The sequence below is a fragment of the Martes martes genome, assembly GCF_963455335.1.
Source record: "Martes martes genome assembly, chromosome: 9".
NCBI classification, from domain to species: domain Eukaryota; kingdom Metazoa; phylum Chordata; class Mammalia; order Carnivora; family Mustelidae; genus Martes; species Martes martes.
In genome coordinates, this window is record NC_137896.1 from 44971643 (window position 1) to 44999172 (window position 27530).

The following is a 27530-nucleotide window of genomic DNA, read 5'->3' on the forward strand; positions in this document are numbered from 1 at the left end:
TGTTAAATATTAGGCAGGCTTAAGCAGAACTGCATCTACTTAGCTATTACTAAAAGTAGTGGTTTCTGCCTCACGTTTTAAGAGCCAGAAAGCCTTGTAAGGTAAGTAAAACAGTAAGTTGGTGTGAAATTAATTTTGAGTGGTTTATGTTAAAACCTGTGGAGTATCTTTTTTTTTTTTTAAGGTTTTATTATTTTTTGCAGAGACACAGTGAGAGAGGGAACGCAAGCAGGAGAAGTGGGAGAGGGAGGAAGTGGGCCTTCCGCGTAGCAGGGAGCCTGATGAAGGGCTGGATTCCAGGGCCATGGGATCATGACCTGAGCGGAATGAAGGCAGACACTTAAGGACTGAGCCACCCAGGACCCCTGTGGAGTATCTTTTTGTATATACTCACTATTCTTGTCTTTGTACTATCTTTACTTTTTAACATATTTTCTTTACCTTGGTTGCTTGAGATATTTATCAAACAAATAGGATGATTTCTCAAACTGCCTATTTAGGATATATATACCCTTTTTTCCATGAAAAGGAGAAGGCTTCTTGCTAGGCAAGAACTGCCTTGACTGCCAGCCTTCTGGGTAGGTGTACTTGTTCCTCTGGGACAAGTCAGTCAGCCTGGGTACTGCACTGCCTTTCCTCTTCAAGCACCCGTCTTGCTTGGTCCCTGTGGTGCCTGAGTGGTAAGGAAGAGGGAGAATGCAGGGGACTGACTCTCCTGGCTGTTAGTGCTGCTGGTGCTGATGGATTATCCAGAAGCTGTCCCTTGAGTCCCTCTCTGGGTCTGGAGACCTCTTGTGTTTACCCACTTCTTGGCAGGAAAGCGCCTGTCTGCATGTTTTAGGCTGTCAGATGTACTAGTCTGCCACATTTCAGATATCCCTCACGAGTTTTCAGCCACAGATTCTGAGTTGTGGATGTTTGTTTGTTGTTAGTCTCATGGTCTTGGGTTAGAAAGGGAAGGCTGCAGTGTATGCTCCGTCTGTCATTTGGAAAATCCAAAAGGTAATGAAAAGGTATTTGAAATGAATTGATTTTGGGGTTCAGAGTGGCTCTCCTTTTATCTACCCTTTGATTAAGATCTCCGTTTGACCAGCAAGAGACACATTGGCATAGTATTTGGCAAGGCTCTTAAGGAGTGAGTTCCTTTGTTGAGCATCAAAGTCTTTTCTTGAAGAAACTCTAAATTTATGTAATTAGCATGTTGAATATATCTGCAGTAATTCTGAGAGGAAAATATATTCACAGTCTTCTTACTGGAAATTCCTGGAATGCCCTCTTTTTTTTCCCAAAATTAATGCCTCCCTCCCACCTGCCCCTCCTTCCCCGCTTCCCTGAAACATGCTTCATTTTCTAGGTAGTATAAATAGAAATTCTCATGCAGCTATATACTCAGCATTCATTGAGGAGCTGCGGTATGCCTAGTGGTGTACTGCGGACAAAGGGCAGAGGCTATTAGCAAGCCAATGGCCTCCTGTTTTTGTACACACAGTTAAATTGGAACACATTCATAGCCATATTGTTTATGGCTGTTTTCACTCTGTAAAAGCAGATGTGAGTTGTTGCAACTGAGATCATATGGCCAAGTCTAAAATATTTTTAACCTGACTTCCTGGGGAGCATAAAGATGGTGAGTCTTGATTCACCTGAGAGTGGTGTCTGGCTTGATGCAGAGGAAGGAATGTGTGGACTTTGGAGTGTAGAGGCTAGGTGGAGAGGTTGATAGCTGACTGCGTTCGTAGAGTTTGTTTTTGTTTTTTGAGCGGAGAGTTTATCAGGTTGTCCTTTATTGAAATAGACACCACCAAAATTGACCTCTTACTTTCCTTACCATTTTTATCCTATTCACTGCTTCTGATCAGGCCCTTTTTCCTGATAGACAAGTATGTGTGTACAGAGCAGTATCTGAAAGCTGCTGCTCTGTTCCTCCCTTAAATGCCTTTTGTGATTGCCTTTTCTCCCAATTATAAATGTACATTAAAATGCAGTCTCATTCCTTTCCCTCTCTCAGGGATAACAGCCAGCGTCTCGAAATCGTTCCCTTGCTTTTCTTCTTATGCTTTCACTGTGTATGTTGTACTCAGCCCTGAACAATACCTGTTATTATTTTTTTGTTTTAGAACTTTCTATAAATGGTACTGTTTGTATTCTTCTGAAGCTTGGTGGATTTTGGTTTTGTTTTTTGTTTGTCTGTTTTTGGCTCAGTATAAATATATTTGTGACTGTCCTTTATTTCTTTGACTCTCCCTTGTGTCTGACATTCTGGTATATGGACATCCACAGTTTAACATTAATCCATTCTGTGGGCTCTTTTTCCCCCTAATTAAGTTGACCTTTCAATTTTTTTTTAAATAGTCTTACTGAAATGTAATTTATATGCCGTAAAATTCACCTGTTTAAAATGTACAATTCAGTGGCTTGTATACAGAGTTGTTACCACTACCTAATTTTAGAACATTTTATCACTCCCAAAAAAAATGTTGCACCCATTTGCATTCATTTCCTATTACTCCCCCCCCCCCATTGAAACTCATCTGTTTCTATCTCTACAGATTTATCTATCCTGGATTTTTCATATAAATGGAATCTTCTGTGGTCTTTGGTGACTGGCTTTCACTTAAAATGTTTTTGAGGCTCATCCATGATGTGCACGATGGCTTTTAAGTTCACAATGTTTTGCTGTTACAAATGATGCTTTTATATGTTTTATGGGAACTTTTTTTTTTTAATGACTTACTAACAGTAAAAATTTGGTCTCATATTCTTATCATTCACTGAAGCTCTGGAAGAAAAAATAAAGGTAATACTCATTACAAAAATACAATTGAGGGGTGTCTGGGTGGCTCAGTCGATGAAGTTCCTGCTTTTAGCTCAGGTCATGATCCCAGAGTCCTGGGATCGAGCCCCATGTCCGGCTCCCTGCTCAGTGGGCAGTGTGTTTCTCCCTCTCCTGCCCCTCCTCCTACTTGTGCACGCGTGTTCTCTCTCTCTCAAGTAAATAAATGCAGAAGGAGAAGCAGTTAGTTTTCTGAGGGATGTGTATGAAGTTATAAAATGAGTGACGTTTGATCTCAGTCTAGACTGTGGAAAATCAGCAAGGTTTCAGGAAGACAGAAGGAGAAACTACGCAGAGGCAGGAGATGGAAGAGGGTTTTCTAGGAACTTAGAAGAGATGGGGTTGGCCTGAATGATACTGTGGCAGGCCAGATGGCTAGTAAGGGTCAGTCTTTGAGGCAAGTGTGATGATGCAGGGATTGTCATAGCAGAGGGACTGAGAGGAGATGAAGTGGAGAGGCCTTTTTTTCAGGTTAGATTGATGGACTTACTGATAATGGGTTGGGGGCAGAGAAGAATTCTAAGATGACTCCCATGGTTTCTCACTTGGACAACCGAGCAATTTGAGATTTTGATAAATATCCCTCACATAGTTGAGATTAACTTGTGTTGGAAACTATCCAGTTTCCACAGATCAAATATCTGCATTTGTTTGCTTTAAGGAGTAAAGTCATTTCTTACCTTATAATTTAAAGATGGCTTAAACTGTTTTACTTCCGGTTCAGAAGTGAAATGGATTTATACTGAGTCTAGGATATGTTAAATTTAGACTTGAACAAACAAACTATTATTGTCACTTTTCTCGTAGCCAAAAGAATGCAATGGTGTAAAGATCCCTGTTGATGCCAGTAAACCAAATCCAAATGATGTGGAGTTTGATAATCTGTATTTGGATATGAATGGAATCATCCATCCCTGTACTCATCCTGAAGACAAGTACGTAATCCATTTTCGTCACTGATAGCAGAAGTTACAGGGGAGTATTGTATTTTGTTACGTTGTTTGTTTGTCCTTATAGACCAGCACCAAAAAATGAAGACGAAATGATGGTTGCGATTTTTGAGTACATTGACAGACTTTTCAATATTGTAAGACCAAGACGACTTCTGTACATGGCAATAGATGGAGTGGTAAGTGCTAATACAAAGTTAGCTTATAATCCTCTGTTTTTGTTTTTGCTGTGTTCCCGAGTGTCTAGAGTGAAAGACAGCTAAATAACGAAAAATGTTGACTGTGGTGAACTTGAGAAAGGCAGCCTGATTCTTCAGTCATGCATTCAAACATTTCTTGGACCTGTTTTGTGCCAAATATTGTGAGATACTGGGGATAATGGTGACTACCCTTTCTTTTGAAGGGCTTAAAATGAGCAAGGTAGTTACTCGTGGGCTTTATAGGTATTAGATAACACATGCACAGTACTGAGGGAAGAGGAAATCAGTGCTACTAAGGGAGCTAAGAGATAGGAGGTGACTTTTGTCCCATTTCTTGAAGCATAAAGAATAATGGGAGATTGGTGGGCAGTGGAGGGGGATCAGTGGGATAGATAGGAAGACTGAAGAGCTTCTGGATTTCTCAAATGGGCCCAGTAAATATACTTTCCATGCCTTTGACCACACTAACACATTTGAGCAATTACAGGTGTTTTAGATTGGAAGGGGAAGTAGAGCAGTGTCTTGAGAAGGCCTTATTGCCATGCTTAAGAGTTTGGATTTTCTCCTATGGGCAGTGACTAGTCCTCAGAATACTTTAAGAGGGCAATAACTTACTGACCTAGGCTGATATGTCCCATATCAACTAGCTTAGCTTATAAATAACCAGCAAACTATATATCAGCATGCAAGGAGAATTAAGGTAAATCATAACCCTAAAATTTATTTAGCTATACACAAACAGATTATTTTTCTTTTAGATTTAGTAATCCTAGTGGCTAATGGAATGATTTTAAAAATCTAGAAAACTTTGGGTCCAAAAATCTAGAAAACTTTTTCTGTGAGGTTCTCTTTATGCAATGAAAAATCTTAGTTACTTGATAACTTGGTAAGTTGCATTGAAATGCAGTGAAGAATAGAGGGAACAGGAATATCTTATTTGGTGCTTATTTCCATTCATATTAGTGAAAGGTCTTGAAGAAAATCTGTCACTTTACATCCAGTGTTCCCTTACTGCTAGATCAAGTATAAACTGTATACATACCTGTAGGAGTGTCTGTATGTCTGTCTGTCCGTTTGTTTGCTCAGGTGTGTAACATGTTTTTGTTGAAATATATGTGTAGATCAAAGAACATGATACTTGAAAGAGTTAGGTTAGGTGGTCTTATTTTATAGGAAAAGGAATTATTTAAAAGAGAATTTAAAATAGCTTATTTTATGTAGACAGGATGCTTGAATCCCTTCCAATCCCAAAACTCAGTTCAGCAATTTCAAAATCTTAGAGTCCAGTTCATTTCATTCAAGCTTATCCAGTGATTTTAAATTATATTTGGTCAGAGTAATTCAAAAGTATTTTCAGTTAAAACCTTGTTCCCTTTCTAGTTGCTTTGCTTTCTTGTAGAGACAGAGTGGTTATTGTGGGACATACGATATAGAAGTACCTTGAGGTCCTTCAGGTTAAGAAGTTGTTTTCTTTTGTTTTTATGGGACATGGTGAATCTTTTTTGGAGACCATTCTTCCTTTTAGGCATGGACATAAGGTCTTCTTGAGCCTGGTTCTGTGCTAGTATCTATTGATTTTATGCTGGCTGGGTGTTTGAGTAAAGTGAGCTGTCCTTGGGTGCCTTGAAGCACCATAGCCCAGTAGAAGTGGCTTTGGATTGTGGGCTCTGTAGTATTAAGTGGCTCATTAGGATGTTTGTCTATTTTACATGTCACTCATGTACATGACTGAGGCCAGCTTTTAAGGTCTTTATCCAAATTTAAGTTCTCAGGATTTATTGTCATGAAAGGATTATTAGATATATTAGATATTAGGTATATTACTTTTCCATTTTAGTGTACTATTTTTATAAGAACGACTAATTGAAAATAATGGATAGATTTTGTTACCTGTATTTTGAATAGTATAGTATGACTATCTTATAATGTTTTCAGGCACCACGTGCTAAAATGAACCAGCAGCGTTCCAGAAGGTTTAGAGCATCAAAAGAAGGAATGGAAGCAGCAGTGGAGAAGCAGCGAGTCAGGGAAGAAATATTGGCAAAAGGTAAAGAATGTGCATCTTGAACTTGGACTTCTTAAGAAATGTATATAGAATGGGGGAAGAGGTGTCAGCTTTCTGTCATAGTAGGTATGGTTTTAATTTAATTGGGATCTAGAATATCCAAGGAAAATTTATGTTCACTGTCAAAAAGTAGTTAATGGAATCCTTCGTTTCCACTAACAAGCTTTTCTTTTCCCAGCTCTGTAGTAAAAGGGAAGCCTAGGAATAAAAGGAGGGAATTCTGGTAGGGAGAGCTGTTTGGCAGCCCCTTTCAAGGCAAGTGCAGCTCTTCAGCTAACTTTGATGTATCTGTAAAGGAGGAATATATTAAGAGTGCCTCTTACTTTTCTTTTCAATGGGGGCTGTTAGAAAGCTACAATTCTGTAAACATTTTCCTTAAATCAGTCTGGGTAGCTTGCTTATTACTTTCCCTTAGAACTCAAAGGTCTGTAAAAGGAGGCCCAGGATGACGTGATCCATATTTACAGGCTTTCACTAAAGTCAGACACACTTTAATAGAGGAATATGCAACAGGCACTAAGGCAGTGAAGTACCCAGGGTTCCCTTGACTTGGGGGAGGGGTGGGGTGTGATCATCTTTGCAGTTCCCCAGAGCTTGAAATTCCTGTTGGATAAATAGGTGGACCTTGATGAAGTCTCAGAAGGACGGAAGGTCAGGGAGTCCAAATACTCCATGGGACCAGTTCTCTCCTAAGACACTTCTGTCTGTGAGATGTGGTGTTTTAGTGGCGGGGTGATTTGTTTGGTGTTTTGTTACAAGGTCAGTATGATAGACCAGAAAAGCAACAATTTATTGGCTCAAGATATTGTACTTTGCAGGTAAAAGGATACCATAGTGTAGTCAACTCAGGCCTACAATTAGGATACATTTTCTGTTTTAATTTGCTAGAAGCATGTGACTGTATAGTTACTTTAGCTGCAGCTTGTAATATGCTTAAGGTCTGTTTGTACTTAACAAAAGATAGTCTTTGATTTTAAAGAGGTCTTCTTTCTTGAAGATGTTTTGAAATATATTTGTCTTTAAAAAAGCTAATCAGTGATATAGAGGACAAATAGGACATTTATATCGCAGCTGATAATTTTGTTTCTTATCATATAAGGTTGTAATAAACTTGGCAGTTTACAGGCACCTGGGTGGCTCAGTTGGTGCATCTTTCTTTGGCTCCGGTCATGATCTTAGAGTTCTGGGATTGAGCCCCGCGTCGGGCTCCCTGGTTGAGAGGGAGTCTGCTTGGCCTTCTTCCTTTCCTTCCACTCGTTCGTGAGCACGCACACGCATGCCCTCTCTCTCTGTCTCAAATAAATAAAAATCTTTAAAAAACAAAAAGCTCAGCACTTTAATTTTGTTTTTCTAAGGTACCTTTATCTCAGGAATTACTATCCAAAAGAAAACTCCTAAACTGTGTGTGTGTGTGTGTGTGTGTGTTCTGCTGCAGAGGGCATTATGAAGAATATCATAATTTCCATATTTCTATGTAATTATAGTATCTTTTGTATACCATATATTGTTTGATGGCCATGTTAAAGCTTATATTAAATTTGAGAGGATGAATCTTATTTTCTTCTCCAGGGGGGGAACATTTGTTCCTCAGGTGACAGTATTTCCCTTTCTTTTGTATTTGGACTTGTTTTGTTGTTCTGGCTTAATACTGAGTAATTTACCTGACTTTTTATGGAGAGAACAAAACATTGCCTCTTTTTCCTCTAGGAGGCTTTCTTCCTCCAGAAGAAATAAAAGAAAGATTTGACAGCAACTGTATTACACCAGTAAGTAGTCTCATACTTTGCCAGCTATTGCTAACTCCTAAATGCTAGGTTAATTTATTTCTTTCTGTCATTTTAGGGAACTGAGTTCATGGACAATCTTGCCAAATGCCTTCGCTATTACATAGCTGATCGTTTAAATAATGACCCTGGGTGGAAAAACTTGACAGTAAGTTTCACATTTTGGTACTTCAAAAAGATAAGGGTGATCATTTTAGGCTGTACTTTGATATGACTGATACCCCATAAAATGCTAGTTGACTGTCAGAAGAAAGAGAAGCTTCCAGGGTTATTAGAGATGGGATGCCCTGCATGGTCCAGTTTTAGGCTGCTGAATTTTCTCTCAATGCCAATTTTGTCCTCTTACCATCACTATGAAGCTATAAAACAGGACCCATGATTTAAAAAAAAATACATATATAATATTTTATATTACATATGAATATGTATATATAGGCAAGCAAGTTTTAAATGAAAATTTCTACTGTTAGAAATTGAAGTAGAGCCAGATTAAAGTCATGGGGCTGCCTTTAAAAAATAGCTGTGTTCTCCTACGTGTTTAAGTAAAATTTTCTTGTACTTTAATGTAATTTTAAATTCAGATTTTGTTGGGGCACCTGGGTGACGCAGTCAGTTAAGCATCTGCCTTCTGCTCAGGTCATGATCTTGGGGTCCTGAGATCAAGCCCCTCATTGGGCTCCCTACTAGGTGGGGAATTTGCTTCTCCCTCACCCTTCCCTTGCTCATGTGTGCCCACTCTCTCACTCAAATAAATAAGATATTTAAAAAAATAAAAAATAAATAAATTCAAGGCCTATTTTGCTATAAACTAGATATGGTAAATTATACTTAATGGGTATTTTTTGTTGATTACTCTCAGGGTTTATGTGGTTTGGGGCTATATCCTTGGGTAGCAGTGAGTATACTAGAAAGTGATCAGTTCTTCTGACTAAATTTGACTGAAATATTTCATTTTTTTCTATTCCTGTAGTAAATTAACCAATGAAACAATTTTGGTGTTCAGCACGTACCTTATGAAACATTTCTAATTAATAACACTGTCTTAATGGAATTATCCTAATTTATTTTAAGCTATTCAGTTTTATTGATTTTTGTGCTAGAAAATTGGGGATGCACTGACAGTGTTAAAAACTTTTTTTTTTATTAAATTTTTTATTTATTTTCAGCGTAACAGTATTCATTGTTTTTTCACCACACCCAGTGCTCCATGCAATCTGTGCCCTCCCTAATACCCACCACCTGGTTCCCCCAACCTCCCACCCCCCGCCCCTTCAAAACCCTCAGGTTGTTTTTCAGAGTCCATAGTCTCTCATGGTTCACCTCCCCTTCCAATTTCCCTCAACTCCCTTCTCCTCTCCATCTACCCTTGTCCTCTATATTATTTGTTATGCTCCACAAATAAGTGAAACCATATGATACTTGACTCTCTCTGTTTGACTTATTTCACTCAGCATAATCTCTTCCAGTCCTGTCCATGTTGCTACAAAAGTTGGGTATTCATCCTTTCTGATGGAGGCATAATACTCCATAGTGTATATGGACCACATCTTCCTTATCCATTCATCCATTGAAGGGCATCTTGGTTCTTTCCACAGTTTGGCGACCGTGGCCATGGCTGCTATAAACATTGGGGTACAGATGGCCCTTCTTTTCACTACATCTGTATCTTTGGGGTAAATACCCAGTCGTGCAATTGCAGGGTCATAGGGAAGCTCTGTTTTTAATTTCCTGAGGAATCTCCACACTGTTCTCCGAAGTGGCTGCACCAGTTTGCATTCCCACCAACAGTGTAAGAGGGTTCCCCTTTCTCCACATCCTCTCCAACACACGTTGTTTCCTGTCTTGCTAATTTTGGCCATTCTAACTGGTGTAAGGTGGTATCTCAGTGTGGTTTTGATTTGAATCTCCCTGAGGGCTAGTGATGATGAACATTTTTTCATGTGTCTGGTAGCCATTTGCATGTCTTCATTGGAGAAGTGTCTGTTTATATCATCTGCCCATTTTTTGATATGATCATCTGTTTTGTGTGTGTTGAGTTTGAGAAGTTCTTTATAGATCCTGGATATCAACCTTTTGTCTGTACTGTCATTTGCAAATATCTTCTCCCATTCCGTGGGTTGCCTCTTTGTTTTGTTGACTGTAAATACTGTTTTTTATAGGTTATTTTATCTGATGCTAGTGCTCCTGGTGAAGGAGAACATAAAATCATGGATTATATTAGAAGACAAAGAGGTAAAATTCCCTTACAAATATTTATATATGTTCTATTAAAAAAGCCAAGCCATTATATAGAAAATATTTAGTAGAATGTGATATTCCTGTGGTGTAAAGTATATTTATATAAATATAATATATCTTTCTCCCATCTTTAGCCCAACCTAACCATGACCCAAATACTCATCATTGCTTATGTGGAGCAGATGGTAAGTTTCTTCTTACCATTTGATTTGATGCTCTTGGATTAAACCATAGCTAATTGATGGTTTGGTATGTAGTAGTGGATTATTCCTGGTTTCTTGGAAATTCTAATATATCTTGCTTATTTTATGTTTGAGAAGGAATTGGTATTAAGTTTAATCTGTGATTCATGTTCATTTATCTTAAATTTAAAAAATATTTTTCAACCTTTTGATATTGCATACCTTTAAGATGGAAGATTTTCGTTGCCCATGTGTCTGGAGGACAGCTTGTTGCTTGAGAACTAAAAAATTTTAGGTTTTTTGGCTTTATCACCTCTGTTTATGTGCTTGTTTCGGCTTTTCTTTGTGTTGTGTCTTGTGTTACAGTGGTGTCCTTTATCATTGGTTGTGGTAGGGTCTTAGAGTGTTCACTGTTCATTGTTTTATCCTTGTTGGTTGGTAGCTGATCTCATTATGCTCGGCCTTGCTACACACGAACCCAACTTTACCATCATTAGAGAAGAATTCAAACCAAATAAACCCAAACCATGTGGACTTTGTAATCAGTTTGGGCATGAGGTCAAAGACTGTGAAGGTTTGCCAAGAGAAAAGAAGGGAAAGGTAGGAACTTTGAAATGGTAATTGCCTCACATTTAAAATTTTTCTGTTTTATTTTTTGTTGTGATAAAATATACTTAAGATACAATATACTGTTTTAACCATTTATAAGTTTACAGTTTAGTGGCATTAAGTATATTCATTCAGATTGTTTCATTTTTAGAATGGATAAAAGGAAGACTATATTGTATTACCTACTTGCTCTGTTAGCCCTCATAGTAATGTATCTTTCATAGCCCTTTAAAGTGAACACACATTCAAAAGCATGCATGCACTTGGTCTTTCTCCTCTGATTTCTGATACAGCCTATGTCTACATGAGGCTTAGGTCTCCTAGTTAGTAATGTCTCTTGCACATGATTTGTTTGTAGAAGTATTTGTTTCAAATGATTATTTTTCTTTAAAACAATATATAAAATACATTAATTTGCTTGATACTTTTAAGTTACTCCTAGTTCCTATATATTTTGGGTTCACTTAATTATATCCAGCTCCCTTTGAGTGTGTTTTCATCTGATTAAGAATATGGTGTCTCTTTAAAAGACATGCTGAGTGGGGAAAAAAAGGTAAAAAATATACCGTATATTCATAGAGAAGGGTCTAGAATTATATACCTTGAAATTTAATATTGGCTGGATGTATGTCAGGGGTTGGCAAACTATAGCCCTCCAGATTTGACCAATGAGCTAAAAATGGTATTTATGTTTCGAAAGAGTTGTAAAAGCAAAACAAAACATGAAAGAATATGCAACAGAGACCATATGTGTCTCCAAAAGGCTAAAATGTTTACTATCTAGCCTTTTACAAAAAACATTTGCTGATCCCTGGTCAGGTATGATTGGGATTATGGATAATTTTCTATTTTTAAAATGGTTTGGGGAGTTCTCTTTCTCTCTCTTTTTTTTGGTAATTCTTGTAATATTAAAATGGATCTTGCTTTAGAGAAATCCACAATATTTACTTCGTTGGAAAAAGTTACAGGGTTTAAAGTAGACTTGTTTAATCTTGACTCCCCTTTCCTGCAGCATGACGAACTTGCAGATAGTCTTCCTTGTGCAGAAGGAGAATTTATCTTCCTTCGTCTTAATGTTCTTCGTGAGGTATGTAGCAATAAACATTGGGGACAGTTCTCTAAAGCAGAGTGGCTTTTGATAACTTCTAATGGCAACATTCCTTCTTGGTTGTAGTATTTGGAAAGAGAGCTCACCATGGCCAGCCTGCCGTTTACATTTGATGTTGAGAGGAGTATTGATGACTGGGTCTTCATGTGCTTCTTTGTGGGAAATGACTTCCTTCCTCACTTGCCATCATTAGAAATTAGGTACGTGTGTTTGTTTGGGTTTTCAAACTAGTGTTTTAGCCTTCTTGCCTTTACAGTACACACTGGTCCTAATGCGTAATATTTGTTTCCTGGTGGCAGGGAAGGTGCAATTGACCGTTTGGTTAACATATACAAAAATGTGGTACACAAAACTGGGGTAAGTTAACTCTTGAATAATTTCAAAACAGAAGTATTTGCTTTTATAAGAAGATCATTTTACATGTATTTTATCACTTACAGGGTTACCTTACAGAAAGTGGTTATGTCAATCTGCAAAGAGTACAGATGATCATGTTAGCAGTTGGTGAAGTTGAGGATAGCATTTTTAAAAAGAGAAAGGATGATGAGGTAAAGTGTTTCTATTGCAGTAGCTAAATTGCTCCTGTCTCTAATAGGCTGTGATGATCCTGTAATTGTACTTTTAACCTCTTTGAGTGCGTTGTTATATCATTACAGTGTATCAAACGCCAATGTAATCATGAGTGGTCAGTGCTTTGATTATTTTATAAAGGTGGTGATGCTTGCTGTGTGGAACTATGTATTGCACACTGTGTGGTTGCGTTGTAATTTTTTTTTCTCTTCATAATCTTAATAAAGATAAAAATCCAAACACCTGTCTAATCAGTAGGCTGTTGAGATGAGGGTGCCAAGGCTAGATGAATCCTGGGATTGAACTCGTGGCTGCCATGTTTTATAGGAAATATTTATGCCCTGGAAGATAGGTTCAGACTTAGCAATTCTCTACTCTGGTAGTAGAGTATAGGGGGTCAAGGTTGGATTGCATCAGCCAAGGCAGAGGGTTGCAGCTCTGAGTAAGAAATTTAATACATGAAAGAAATAAAATAACAAAGCACTTAGAAATTGATTACATATGATAGGATGAGTACTTGGTAAGAAGTTCAGGTTTCTGACTTGGGTAGTTGGGAGATTGCTGGTTCCATTCACTGAGATAGCAAGTGCTTAGGGTAGAGCAGGTTGAGGTGGGGAACAAGGTAGACACTGAGTTTCATTTTGGAGATACTAAGTTTGAGGCGCCATACGGCGACACTGGAGAGTAGAAGTCCATGAAGCAGTTAGATGGGTTTATGTAATGCTCAGGCAGAAGTCTTTTGAAAGGAGATTTGAGAACCCTTAGTAGAGGGGAGGTACTTCAAGCTGTCAGTGTGAACTTGAAGTCCCTGGGACCCTTTGTGTAGTGAGAGTGCCTCCAATAGAGATGTTGAGAAACATGGACATTTAAGGAGAGAGGGGAGCTGGTTGTAGAGAGATGGGAGGAAATCCCTGAAGAGAGAAGCCATTGGTGCTCTCTTGACTTGTCAGGGCAAGATGGACAGGCCCCTAGTACATGGCCAGGGGTTCAGAGGCTCTGGGAGGTCAGTGGGGTGGAGGGGCAGTAGCCTGGAGCCAAAGCAGGGTGGAGGGCGATTGTGGGGGAGGGTCAAAGGAGGCAAGCAGTGGGTAGAATTAACAGATAGTGCTTCTTAGAGAGTGAAGGCAATCCTTTCAGAAACTGATCCTACAAAAAATTCATATGCCTATTTTGAGCAAATACTGCTACTTTGCTTCATAATTTTCTTACAGATTAAAACATATAATTTTTTAATATTTTCTTCAACTTTGTGTACTATTCGCTAGTGGTTTCTTTCTTAGAACTTTCAGTACCATTTTATGTAACAGAGTGAGTGGACTGTAATTCTTTCCAAAACCTTTGGTTCTCGGTAATCCACTATGGCAGCAAGAATTTTTCACATGTAAGGTTCCAATAACAGAACTGACTTTGTCTGGGATATCAAATGTCTACCAGTGTAGCCATTTTGAACTGAGACTTGAACAAGTGGCGTTGGCTCTTGCATTTATGCTTAAGAAAAAAACTATACATATGTGCTACTTGATATAAAAACCTTAGAACAGCCCTTTTATGTGGCTTTAGCAGACTCTGTACTAATAAATATTGGTGATATTTGGCATTAGAGAAGGATGCATGAGATTTGATAGGTACCAAAGTGCTTCAGGCTTAAGTAATATGGTTTCCAACTGGACTAGCAGAGAGGGCATTTTAAAGCTCTTTGGATCTTTTTTGGTGTTCCTGACATCATATGATGTCTATCAGCAAGGTTGGGCATTGATAGAAATATATGAACCTTCAGAAATTCAGTATAAAAGTATCTAGGTTTATGTGTTTTCTCGGAAATTGTCTGTGGCATTTGACCAATTTCCAAAGGAGTTCATAGCACAAAATAGTAGAAAAGGAATACATCAGTATTTGTTACTAAAACTGAGTGGTTGAAGGTGATGCTTTTTATTTTATAAGCTTTGATGTTTGCCCTTTATCTTGCAATGTCCTTCATTTATCCAGTAAACATTTATTAAGTGTTTCTCATGTACCCAATAGTATTCTGAGTGTCATTGATATAAAAGGAAAACAAAAAGGCAGACAAAAATTCCTGACCTCATGGAGCTTACATTTTTCCTGAAATGGACAATAAGCACAAAAACTAAGTGAACTGTGTACTGTGTTAGAGTGATGAGTGCTGTGAAGAAAATTAAAGCAGGTGGAGAAATATCTGGGAAGGTAAAGATGGGGTTGTTGCGGTTCTAGAAAAGGTGATTAGCGAAGGCCTCACCAACAGATGACTTTGAATAAAGACCTGGAGAATGTGAAGAAGTAAACCATGTAGGTGTTTGCAAGAAGAGCATTTCAGGCAGAGGCAATAGCCAGTGCAGAGGCTCTAGGGCATGTACCCAGGATATTGACTATATGGAGGCAAAGATAGAAGCCAAGAGCCCAGTTAGGAAGCTCTTTAGCAGCCACCCAAGGGAGCCAGCATGGTGGCAGTGAAGATGATAAGAGGTAGTTGGATTTTAAATATGTTTTGATGGTTGAACCACTGGATTGGCTAATAGATTCAATGCTAGTTCAATGACTCCAAGGCATTTTGTCTAAGCAGTTGAAAAATGGTCTGAGCAACTGACGAAGAAGACTGGGAGGTGCTGAGTTGGGGGTGGGGATTCCATTTTGGGCACGTTAAGTTTGAGACAGCCAATTGGAGATGTTAAATGGGGAGAGGTCCTGGTTAGAGACTCATCACCATATAGATGGTGTTTAAAGCTATGAGATTAGATGATTACTCTTAGTAGAGAAGTCCAAGTATTAGGCACAGAGGAACACTAACATTGAGAGGTTGGGGAGTCATGGAGCAAAGGCATGCAGCAAGAGTGGAAAAAGAGAACCAGGTGAGTGTAGTGGTTTTGAAACCAAGAGAAGAGCATGATTCAAGACCAAAGAGTCATGGTCAGTTAAGGACTGAAAACTGACTAATGGCTTTCACTGTCTGCAGCTTGTTGGTACCCTAGATAAGAAATATTTCAATTAAAGATAGAGAGAAAAGCTTGATTAAAGAAATCGGTGGATTTCATATCTTAGGAGGCTTTAGGGTAGCCATTCACCATACATCCAACATTCAGCCTCTCTTTTGGAAGAAAGTATACCTTTCAGACCTTAAGTAAGGGTGTTATTTTGCATTTGGCATTACTGACCTGAAAGGGATAGAAGTGCAGCTAGTCAGATGGCAGCCAGTGTAGTACCTACTGGCCCTTGTTTTGGTCTATTGTGGGACCTCTTTTGTTCCAGTGCCTTGATACTCAAGGAATCTTGGACATGGAAGCAGTGCTTTCTTGGACCAGGGAGGCCTTTGAGTGGCCGAACAGTTAGTGGGAAACAAGATCAGTCCCAAATCTGTCAATTGAAACCATAACTACATTTTGAATATGAGTGGAGGGGAAGAATCAATACAAACTGGACCCTTTCCTGTGAATTAAGTTGGCTCAGAATGAGCAGTACAAACATCTGAATTTCTTTCCTTTCTTTCATGAGATTGACTTTTTGGAACATGCAGTTGGGTGGGGGCGGAGGTCGTGTTTGCACAGAGCCCCACTTCTCTCTTTACCCAGTGGGTGCTATGGGTGCTGCACAATTAGAAACTGTTGAGCCCTCTTTGGGTAACAAATTCATTATTAAATTGTCTTGTTAATGTTTTTTTTTAAATGGCTATCTTGGTTATTAACTGTATTCAGCAAAAACTTAAGAATTTTTTTATTTATATCTTCTTCATGTTGACAGCCTATTCGCTCCAGGGTAAAACCAAGAGTCTTTGTCATGACTCTTGCATTCTTTCATGAAATGGTTTCAAAAACTATCTGAAAATATTAAGAGGAACAGTTAAATTATATCTAAACTCCATTTAGAATGCTCTCTATCCATCTAAAGTTCTGATAAAACGCACTTTGAACATATAGTACATTGCCTAGTTTAACTAATGTACCTAGGTTTCTGGGGTCCTCCTTTAAAACCTGAATTGTTTCCCAAATCATTCCTGGTAATGTTTAACTCTGGCACTTTTTGTGTATGTAATATTTGACAGAATATGTGGATTTTATACTTTTAGGACAGTTTTAGAAGACGACAGAAAGAAAAAAGAAAGAGAATGAAGGTGAGTTTTAATTAATTTCATAAGATTGGCAATAGCATAAGTTTACGGTGTGGGAGAAAGATGTTTATTGCAGTAGCTTTATTCCTTATCCTGTAGGAGTTGGATAGGGGTGTAATGTCTACCCAGCTGCCTTCTTGCCCAGAGGAAGAATACTGGTGTCAAGTCTTTTCTAAACTCTGGAGTCTGAAAAGATGCACTTGATGGGTGTGGGGTGCTTAGCTATTTGACATTTTTTGTGATAATCAGATATTTTTGCAATAAAAACTGTCAGCCCTTTATACTGTCTTTTAAGTTACTACATTCTGTCTACATCTTTGTCAGATTAATCTTCCTGAAACTCTTGTTTCTTTGTTTGGAAATGACACGAGCGACTTTGTAGTCCCCTTAGAGCCACTTCTCTCTCAGGCTGGCTTGCAGAGTGTAGTCTGATCTGGCCCGATATTAGCCGCTGAGCTTTTCTGTGCTCTCTTCTAAATGTACCACATCTCCTGACTCAGAGGGTCACCTACGTTTGCTAGCTCCAAGTGGATTTCTGACTTCACGGCTCCCTCACATCTTAGCTTTTCCACTGGGGCCTCCCTTGAGGCCTTGGCCCTAGTCCAGGATGAGCAGTCCTTTTCTTTGAACTCCACTGCTTCTTGCTTGTGATATTTCTTTTCTTACCTCATTGCATAATGTTCTATAGTTACTTCTTTAGTTCTTATTTTTCTGTCTTAACTGGATTTAAAACTTACGGAATTTAGGGAGTGCCTTTTATTAGAAGTGAGCAAGTTGGGTAACTTAGAAGGGAAAAAAGTAGAGTTATTTATTGTTACAGGTAGTTTCAAAACCAGTTAGGTTGAGAGGGGAATATCTGCTTTCTACCTTACGTATTACTATTTTCTTTTCAGTCAATATCTGCATAAAAAGTATGTTTTACCAGTCAGCCACAATGGTCATCGATTCCAGCAATGATTATGTAGCTCTAATTAATTGGAAATAGTTTATTCTAGCAAGGTGAAGGGTAAATAAAAGTGGGTTTTCCTAACTATAAATCAATCTCTTGACTAGTTTTTTAACCTTTGTTGCTATATTATTTTTATGTTCCTGAAATCCTTTGTTGAATGTATTCTGAATTGTCAATAAACATAATAGAATAGCTTACTGAGGCTTGAATAGATTCTGTGTATCAGAACAGTGTATTATATTTACTTTTAGAACTGTTATTATTAAATACTACAGAGTGTTGTTTGCAGGGCGAGTTACCATCAAATCAAATTTTGGACAGTCCTGTAAATGCTAACAGAAATCTGGTTCCTCCTTTACATGCTTACATTGAGGACTCTATTCCAGTGCCATCCTTTCTTCCTGTCATCTAACTGTATTGTGATTTAATTTTAATTTCTACATTTGTTTCCACTTATGTTAGAGAGATCAACCAGCTTTCTCTCCTGGTGGAATATTAACCCCTCATGCCTTGGGTTCAAGAAATTCACCAGGTTCTCAAGTAGCCAGTAATCCGAGACAAGCAGCCTATGAAATGAGGATGCAGAATAACTCTGTAAGTGACTGACTTTTACGTGGCATTGAAAAGTAGAGACCATCAGAGGTCTCTTGTGGTTGTATGTGAGTTTTGTTACTAAGTCTGAAGTTGTTTTGTGTGGTAGTTTTTCTCAATTTCTTTTTCCTAGAGATATTTTTAACTTTGTTGCATCCATGATTATCAATGTGTAAATATCTAAATGATATGAAAGAAAAGAAAATGCATGTAAATATATATAGCTAAGTGACAGCAATGTTTCTGTAATGCAAATGGGCCACAGTGCTTCCCCCTTCCCCTAAAGGTACTGGGTGCTAGAAGCATGATGGGGACATCCGAGTATCTCGTAGCTGGGGGTAAGAGAGAAAGGTGGGTTTTCCCCTTTCTTTCCAGGGATCAGCTGTGGGCATTTTATTATATATATTCCTCAGTCTGTCAAATACAGGTATTCCTCACTGCCTAAATTCTTGCTTTCCAACTCAGGCATGGAATAGATTTGAATACATATTTTCAAGTAGCTCTCACTATGCAGATTCTGGTTGCTCTGTACTTAGAAACTCAGGAATTGAATGGATCTGCCACTTGGTATCCCTCCTTGTTTGAACTTGGTGATCCAGACTGAAGAAGCAGATCATCTCAGCCAGCAAGGCTGTAGTGTGTCCAGTAGCTTCCTGTTGTACTGGTAACACACCATGAGCTCAGAGCACAAGGCAGGGCAGCAGCAGGGGTGAGGGAACAGACAATGAATTGATGTACAGCAAATAATCAAAGCTATTGCTTATTTCAAGCTGGTAGGCATAAGAGAGTGTATGTGTTAGAAAGAGAGGAAATATATTTTGTAAAGTTTGATATCTAATGTCAATTTTTGTTTTGATATATTCAAGGAAATTGCATAAGTTTTGATATTTCATTATTCTAACAGTTACCCTATTGATGCCCCAAATCATTTATTACAAGGCAATCCTGTATATGGAATTTTTGCCATATCAGGAGACTGATTCATATTCCTGCAAATTCTCATCTTGAAATTTTAGGACCTTAGCTATGGAATTTGAGAATTCATGAGAATTTGCATCTCCTGAGAGAAGCAGCCTGGGTTTCTGTTATGTTTTTTGTTCTGCTTGATTTTTGTGTTCTTATCTTATTCCTTACACCATTAACAGTGGGATATGGAGGGTCAGTGAAGGGATTGCAATGAGACACTTGAATAGAACAGAAAAGGCTGATGCTTTTTCTTAGTCTCAGGAAGGCAGGGAGGTTTACACTTTGCCAGCTCTGATTGCTTTGAGAAGGATTCCAATATTATATTGAGGCTCCACAGGACTAGACCCATTGTTGATTAATAATGTCTGCCATGGAAGTAGGAATAGAGAGATTGATGATTAGGTTGCTTATTTGATCCTGTTTTAATTCCCCTTGACATAATTATTTCTGTTGGAGTCTTTGCATAGAGGGATTTTCATCTAGAATATTATGAATTTAAGGAAATCACAAAGCCTAATTACCAGTTCATTTCAAGGGAGAATTTAAAGTTATAGATTTATTGTTGTTTTGTTTGTTTGAGCTGTTGGGCATATTAGTATCTAGTATTGAGTAGTGTCTACCTGATGGTCTATACTCTTAATGCTTTACTAGCTGGCTTCTGTTTCCTGATAAAAGTGTTTTTAAATTTTGCATTCTGAAATACAGTTTGACTATATCTGTGGCCATTTCATAAAATGTGATGCAAAAAGAGCTTTTTAAAAAGGAATTTGAGGGGTGCCCGGGTGGCTCAGTGGGTTAAAGCCTCTGCCTTCAGCTCAGGTCATGATCTCAGGGTCCTAGGATTGAGCCCGAATCGGGTTCTCTGCTCAGCAGGGAACCTGCTTCCCCCTTTCTCTCTGCCTGCCTCTCTGCCTATTTGTGATTTGTCTGTCAAATAAATAAATAAAATCTTTTAATAAATAAATAAAAATAAATAAATAAATAAAAAGGGATTTGAATCATTTGGGGTGGTATGTTCAGGAAAGATTTGGTTGGTAGAGAGCAGAAAAGAGCAATAAAGATTTAATATTTAAAAACCACTTTTTGTTTTCCCTTGCCGTTATATTATTTTTGCTATCAGATAGTTTGTATCTTTTTTGTCAGTTTGGGAAAGTTTGCTTTTTACCCAATTTCTCTGTACTTAGACAATTGATAGGAATATCATTCTCATAATTTAATCCAAATGGATTTAGTGATGGTTGAAAAATTAGTGCTAACTTACTGAAAGGTGAGCCACCGTATGCCACACCTTTATCTTGCTGTTGATCCTTTATACATATCGTTTCATTTAATCCTTGCTGTAACCAACAAAGGGGACATTATCCCCATTTCAAGTTGAGGCTGACAGAGGTTAAATAAATTGCCTAAGGCCAAACAACCAGTAAAGATTAGAGTTGAAATTTCAAACTCAGATCTTTTTGACTAAAAATACTCATCTCATTTTCAAGCACAATAGCACCTTCCTGAATTTATGTTTTATAGTTTTGGTTTTTTTGAACACTATTGACCATAGAGTGTCATGAATAAAATGGAAATTAATACATTTTTAAAAAGTAAGTTATAAACTCTATGAGAAATACAGTTTTGCTTTGTTGTAACTTTTTTTGGCCTATAGTGTGAACTACATTCATACTAAGTTTTTAGTTATAGTATCATTAAAGTAGCCTCATAAGCTCTCAGTTTAAAAATAATTCAGTTTAATCACAATATCTAATATGCTGTGAATAATAGAAGAGAAACTTTACCATGAAAACCTTTTTTTGCCACTTGTGGTTTTGGTCACTTAACATAAAACTAAAGTTGCAGAGAATTTGAATTTTTTACTTAAATGTTAAAATACTTTCAGGTGTTCACTGTGTTCATTGAATTAGGTACAAATGGAAGATAATAGTGAATTTAAAGTGGTATCCAAGTTTTTGAAATAATGTTTGCATTTTTCTAAGTTACTAATACATTTTCACTTGGACCTTGAATTTTAAACATTATCTATAAAATAATTTAGCAGTTATCTGACAGAGTCTTGTTAAACTTTTGCTTTCCAGATGGTTGTGTGAGGTTGAGCATTTACCATTTAACTTCATTCTCACCAGCACTGTTTTGTATATTACTAATTAATATATTTGTATTTTCCTCCTTATAGCTTTGCTGTTTGATTGGTAGAAACTGATCACAAACTCATATTATGAGGGAACCACCGAAGAAAAAAATAATTCCCATCCTTTAATTTTTAAAAATCTATAAAATTAAATTCTTTTTTCTTCTGAAATAATTTTTATTCTAATAATGTTCAGATTCTTTTGAGTTTAAGCATAGGAAGCTTAGAACTATATAATTCTTTTTCTGAAGGAGTAGAGTATGCCAAGAACAGTCTTTATATTTTCTAAATGTCCTTACCATATCTATTTAATAGCTTTAACAGTTGTATTACCATGAAGCATGATTATAATAGCAGTTGGATGTAACTTCTTATGTGAAATGAATAATTAAATCCTTCTTCTGTAATATCATAATTGTTTGCAGAGTCCTTCAGTATCCCCTAATACGAGTTTCACTTCTGATGGCTCCCCATCTCCAATAGGAGGAATTAAGCGAAAAGCAGAAGACAGTGACAGTGAACCTGAGCCAGAGGATAACGTCAGGTGAAATCATTTTTTGGTAACACTTTGTTATGAAATTGCTGAAATAGATGCTGTCTAATTAATGCTATTTAGCTTAGAGCAGCAGTGCCTTCAGATGCTTGCCTGTGATCTTTTTATCCACCAGTAATTAATGTGGAGGGTTAGAATAGTCAGTAAATTCCAGTGAGATGTGTAAGCTATAGCTGTTAAATCTAAGTATCTAGATTAGTATGCGTGCAGGTTTTTGTCCTCCAAGCCACTTTTCCCTCTGAGACCAGGCACTAGATCAGCTAGATATGCGGTGTTTAGCTCTGACTATGTGATCTGAATGTTACTGTTTTGAGATTAAATTTTCAAGCTGCTTAACACAGGAAGTTCAGTTACACTTGGATACTTAACATAGTTTGCTTTAATCTTCTCAATTGGAAAGGTTCTTCCTTGATTGAAATATGCAAAAGTCATTCAGTTAAGAGATAAATATGTATATTTTTTAAAACCACAAACGTGCATGTATACAATTATATTTCATGACAAAGAAGTTTCCCTTCAGCTATATACTTAAAATTTCTAATAGGAAACTTTGATTCTTTATCCAGAAATTTGAGATCATTATATAAGATTAATAATCTCTTGTATGATTAAATCCAGATTTGAACCCTGAGTTCCGCATGCAAAAGGCCAACAATCTTAACAATTGTAATTCATTAAGAAGTTAGCAAAATGATATATTTCAAAGTTAAACAGTGGTGGTCCACAACTCATGCTTCTTTTATAGGACATGGATGGTATGTTTGCATTTATGATGAGAAACTTCTCAGGTGTCATGTATGGTTCTGTATTTTCCTAATGTCCTTTGATGTTAGATTCTGAGATCTGTGGTGGCTTGTGATGGAACATTTTCCTTATCCTCTGTTTCTGCAACTCTGGATTTTCCTCTTGGAGTATGTTATCTGTTTTATTGGGTAGCCATCTTGATCAATACCAGCTTAATAGTTGAATTGATTTGTTAGTACTTCATTGTGTAATCCCAGTGCTGAGAATAGTCAAGGTAGAAATGGTTCTGTCAAGAAGTGCTTGAGACACTTGATGTGTATTTCATTAATATTTTCTGTAAAACAGTTATAATCCACATCATAGAGGATATTTCTCCTAATTGATGTTCTGTGAATGCATTGGGGCAGGGGAGGGAATTAAAATTGGTGTGGTGTATTCTGGAACATGACTATAATTAATTAGTAAGGTGTGGCTCATGGTGGAAAATAGTCCTTAATGAGAATCATCTTGATGTTCTTGATCTGTCCTGATTTGTTTCTTTAGTGTTCTTTGGCTTCTTTGTGTTATTTTTAAATCTTTTAAAGATGAAAAATGAGTACTTAAAAAAGCATTTTGAAAAAGTGGTTCTTTATATGTATTTTCAGTGATTAATAATAATTTAGTGTATTGATTGACCTGCTTCTGAGTTCTACCAGAACATACATACATGTGTGTATGTGTCCTTCCCTTAAGCCAACAACTCTTAGCTGAAAGAGGGATAAGGCCCAAGGATGGGAGAATTGGTATAAACATAATTTTCTGCCTGGTTCCTAGAATGTTATTTTACAAACCACTTTTTACCTTTTAAAAAATTACCCATGCAAATCTCTTCTTTTTTTTTTTTCTTTAAAGATTTTATTTCTTTGTTTGACAGAGAGACACACAGTGAGAGAGGGAACGCAAGCAGGGGCAGAGGGAGAGGGAGAAGCAGGCTTCCTGCTGATCAGGGAGCCCAACTCAGGGCTTGATCCCAGGACCCTGGGATCATGACCTGAGCCGAAGGCAGACGTGTAACAACTGAGCCACCCAGGCACCCCGCAAATCTTTTTTTTTTTTTCTTTTTAAAGTAATTTGGTTGACTGCTTTGTTTAGTTTAAATGTATTTTAACAAACTGAGGAACTTACATAAAATATCTTCAATATTTGAATCTTACGGTGTAGTTTCAGAATTGGTCTACAATCAAAAAACAAGTGAAACAGTATTAAAATTTGAGCAAACAAGTGGTCAGTATCTCCTTTAGTAGTATTTTTCTCTTTTTCCAAAATGTAGTTTTATAATGGTCTTACTAGAATTAGTGTTTGGATTTTTTTTTTTATTTTAAATATTTGTATTTATATGAGTATAATACATGATACATGTATATCATATCAGTATTTTTTTTTCTGGGAGATAAACATCAGTATTCTTTTTTTTTTATAGTGTTTGGATTTTTGATGTTTGACTTAATAAATTTTGTGAAAGTGGGCTTTTTTAGATAATTAAATGAAGCTGTGTTAGCATTACTGTTTAACTCATTCACATTTCACCTGGATATTAAGTATAAAATGATTTGGGTGATAAACCAGTGGACAGTTATGGAAAGTATTAATTCAACATGAACCGGCTTTGCCTGGGTTTTAGGCTATGGGAAGCCGGTTGGAAGCAGCGGTACTACAAGAACAAATTTGACGTTGATGCAGCTGATGAGAAATTCCGTCGTAAAGTTGTACAGTCTTATGTTGAGGGGCTCTGCTGGGTTCTTCGATATTATTACCAGGTACAGAGAGAATATTTTCCTCTAAACCTAGCTAATCATTTTAGGAAGATCATAATTTCTGTGTATTATTGAGCTGTAATGAAATTAAATCCAGACTCATTCTTTTAAAGCTTCCTGTTCAGAAATTCATTACCTTAAATATTTGTTTATAAAGGCTTTTACGCTTCTCAAGTGTTAATATATAAATAAAGATAATTTTTGTTGTGCTTAAGGATTTCAGCATCAAGTAGTGTGGGTTGAGTGTACTTTGTCTTTAATATAATTAAGTATGGTGGTTTTATAATTGGAAGTAAAAAATAATAGTCACTAATGACTGAACAAAGGACAAAGACTAGAAAATACTAGTAAGAATTTGAAAGGCATTTGAATGATACAATTTCTTCCGTGTAATATAGTGATGTTACATGAAATGCATTCTAATTGGAGTAATCCGTATCTGACTTAAAGCCTTTGATAATTGAGATGTCAGATTGCTGAGAGATTAGGTAGACATATAGGGAATTGTAACACTAGTAGTTAATATCTGGTTTCATTCTCCGAGAGCAAGGCAAGTTAAGTTTGGTGTGATCTAAGAAAAGATGAAGTTTGTCATTAAGTGGAAAGTATAATTTAATGCATTGTCAACTGTATAATAATAAATTCATGTTTTACTTTTGTTCTCAGGATTTTAATTCATTCAGGCATAGAATCAAAATACATATTAGGAGTTGTTTTTTCTATCAGTAAAAACTTCTTTTTGATGGGTTTACTTAAATATTTTTATAATAAAGAGAAAATTGTCACAATAAAATAAAATAAGGAATTATAAAATGGAACTTTCGGAAATTTTATTTAGTCACTGTTCAGTGTGATGTCCCTTCCCCATCTATATGCTAAGTAAGTGCCAGCTATCACTGCTCTTCATTTTATTTGATAATGGCAGCTGTAAAATTGGAAAGAAATGTAACCAAGCACATTTTAAGGGTAAAAATCTTCACCAAATAGTATTGTACAAATTGTATTTACAAAGTTTGGTATTAACTACTGATTATTAAAGACACTTTGCAGTAGTTTTTAAATCAAGGAGCCATTGAGACAAAGTAAAAGTTCAGTTAATCAAAACAACTCTTAGGACTCATGGGGAAAAAATTAATATATGGAATGTACACTGGAAGTTATGTATTTTATAGGCTAATACTCTAATTTTTATTTGCTTTTCTGTGTCCGTATTGAACGTAGAATTTTGTTTTTGGTTTTTTTTTTGTTTGTTTTTGTTTTTTTTTTTGTTATGATTCTAGGGCTGTGCTTCCTGGAAGTGGTATTATCCATTCCATTATGCACCATTTGCTTCAGACTTTGAAGGTATTGCAGACATGCCATCTGATTTTGAGAAGGGCACTAAACCAGTAAGCTTAATTATTTAGAGTCATGAAATTAGTAGAATTTTGGCTTAGATAAAAATTGTGTGTCTTATCTTAAACCTTTTTCTTTCTTGCAGTTTAAACCATTGGAACAACTTATGGGAGTTTTTCCAGCTGCAAGTGGTAACTTTCTACCTCCATCATGGCGGAAGCTCATGAGTGATCCCGTTAGTGTCTTAGTATTTTGAGTATGTTAGTAACTGGGTTTTTGTCATGTTTCATGAACATTAGTCACAAGTGCTTTTGCATCTAATAGTTAAAACAGTGAAGTCCAAAAACAAAGTGAAAATATTGAGTTCTTCTCTATGTTTTTCACCTTTTTTCTCCCCTACTTTCCTTGGCAGTGAGAATGCTTACCTGGTATAAATAAAATTAATTTGTGTTTAGGAGCAATTCTTAAAACTGTTACTTTGTTCTAAGCCTACCTGTAAGTCATTGTGTTTTTTTTGTTCCAGCCATGTGTGGTGGCTACCAGTGTTCAGACATCTCTGAGCTTATTTTGTGTGCCAGATAGAAAGGAGAGCCAGGCAAGAAATAGGAATCATTGGAGTCCGTAAACTCTTCATTGACTGTGTTGGGTCCACAGTTGTCAGTTATAAAATTCCTCTTTAAAAATGCCCTTTTTTTGTTGTTTTTTAAAATAAAATTGTTAGTTTTCTTTTAGTATTGGGATTAATGACCTGAAATCTTATTAACATTTTTTAAAGGAATGAAACCTTATTTTCTCATCAGGCCTGATAACATGAATGAAAGAAATGTCAGATTCCTCAAAACTCAGACATGTGTGACTTTTGTTTTGAATCTTTACTTTTCTCCTTGACATAGGATTCTAGTATAATTGACTTCTACCCTGAAGATTTTGCTATTGATTTGAATGGGAAGAAATACGCATGGCAAGGTAAAATTTAGACATTATTCCTTTTTGTTAAAAACAGTTTCCACTTTTTGGTAAACTGTAAACGAACATGATTTAGATGATGAAAGAATTTCTGTAAAAGATAAATATTTTAAGAATTGCATGTCAAAATTTGATTTTTTTTTTCTATCCACCCTGGCATTGGCAATGATTAATAGTAACATTCTGATAAACAGTAAATAGAGTTAAAATAGATCATTCTTTTGTCTTTTCTGTGATTAATTAATGGGACTTGGGAATTGCTTTCATTTAGTAGCACATTAACACTTTGTAAGGTTGCTGAGAAATACAGGTTTACAGTTTTTACAAGAGTGTCATTTTTAAATTACTACTAAATTTAATGTGCTATTTACCACTCAGCAAATGTGTGATGGTGACTGAATGTAAAATACAATAAAGAAGTCTCTCACATAGTAAGTCAACTATTATTTCATGCCAAAGGCCCTTTTAGCAAATCACTTTAAACTTTGCTTCCACTGTATATTTTTCTAAGATAATCTCATTTGGGAAAACCATGTTTTACTTCCTGCTTGGTTATTTCCTGTGGTACAAATGACCAGTAACGTGACTCAGAGAATTGTGAGATGGGAGGAGGGATAAGTAATAATTTACAAATTGAAAATCATTTTATGAGATTTTAGGGTTGATTTTGGGTTTATGTGGTAAAGGAAATTTCATACTGCTTTAGTGGATTGATAATGGGAAATGCAGCCCACTGATTGAAGTTAGCAGGTATTGTGCTCTGTGGTCATATTTTGTTGTATGTAGATTGGTTGGAGTCTTAGGTTGTTTTTAAGGTGCTTTGTGGAGGGTATTTTGATTAAT

General features: G+C 36.7%; 1 protein-coding gene across 2 annotated transcripts in view; it reads left to right on the plus strand.

Moving 5' to 3' along the window:
* The window catches only part of XRN2 (5'-3' exoribonuclease 2), an 89179-nt gene that overhangs the window by 24518 nt on the left and 37131 nt on the right, over positions 1-27530 (plus strand). The window contains exons 2-20 of one of the 2 annotated variants that reach the window (XM_080814769.1): positions 3641-3768; positions 3851-3962; positions 5919-6030; positions 7756-7814; positions 7891-7980; positions 9992-10064; positions 10205-10255; positions 10695-10852; positions 11874-11948; positions 12036-12169; positions 12269-12326; positions 12410-12517; positions 16615-16659; positions 18068-18199; positions 21722-21840; positions 24254-24389; positions 25667-25774; positions 25867-25956; positions 26615-26687. In XM_080814769.1, coding sequence (XP_080670895.1) covers positions 3641-3768; positions 3851-3962; positions 5919-6030; positions 7756-7814; positions 7891-7980; positions 9992-10064; positions 10205-10255; positions 10695-10852; positions 11874-11948; positions 12036-12169; positions 12269-12326; positions 12410-12517; positions 16615-16659; positions 18068-18199; positions 21722-21840; positions 24254-24389; positions 25667-25774; positions 25867-25956; positions 26615-26687 — 1861 coding nt within the window. The remainder of the gene's footprint in view (positions 1-3640; positions 3769-3850; positions 3963-5918; positions 6031-7755; positions 7815-7890; positions 7981-9991; positions 10065-10204; positions 10256-10694; positions 10853-11873; positions 11949-12035; positions 12170-12268; positions 12327-12409; positions 12518-16614; positions 16660-18067; positions 18200-21721; positions 21841-24253; positions 24390-25666; positions 25775-25866; positions 25957-26614; positions 26688-27530) is intronic. The other variant, XM_080814770.1, reaches the window with a different exon arrangement.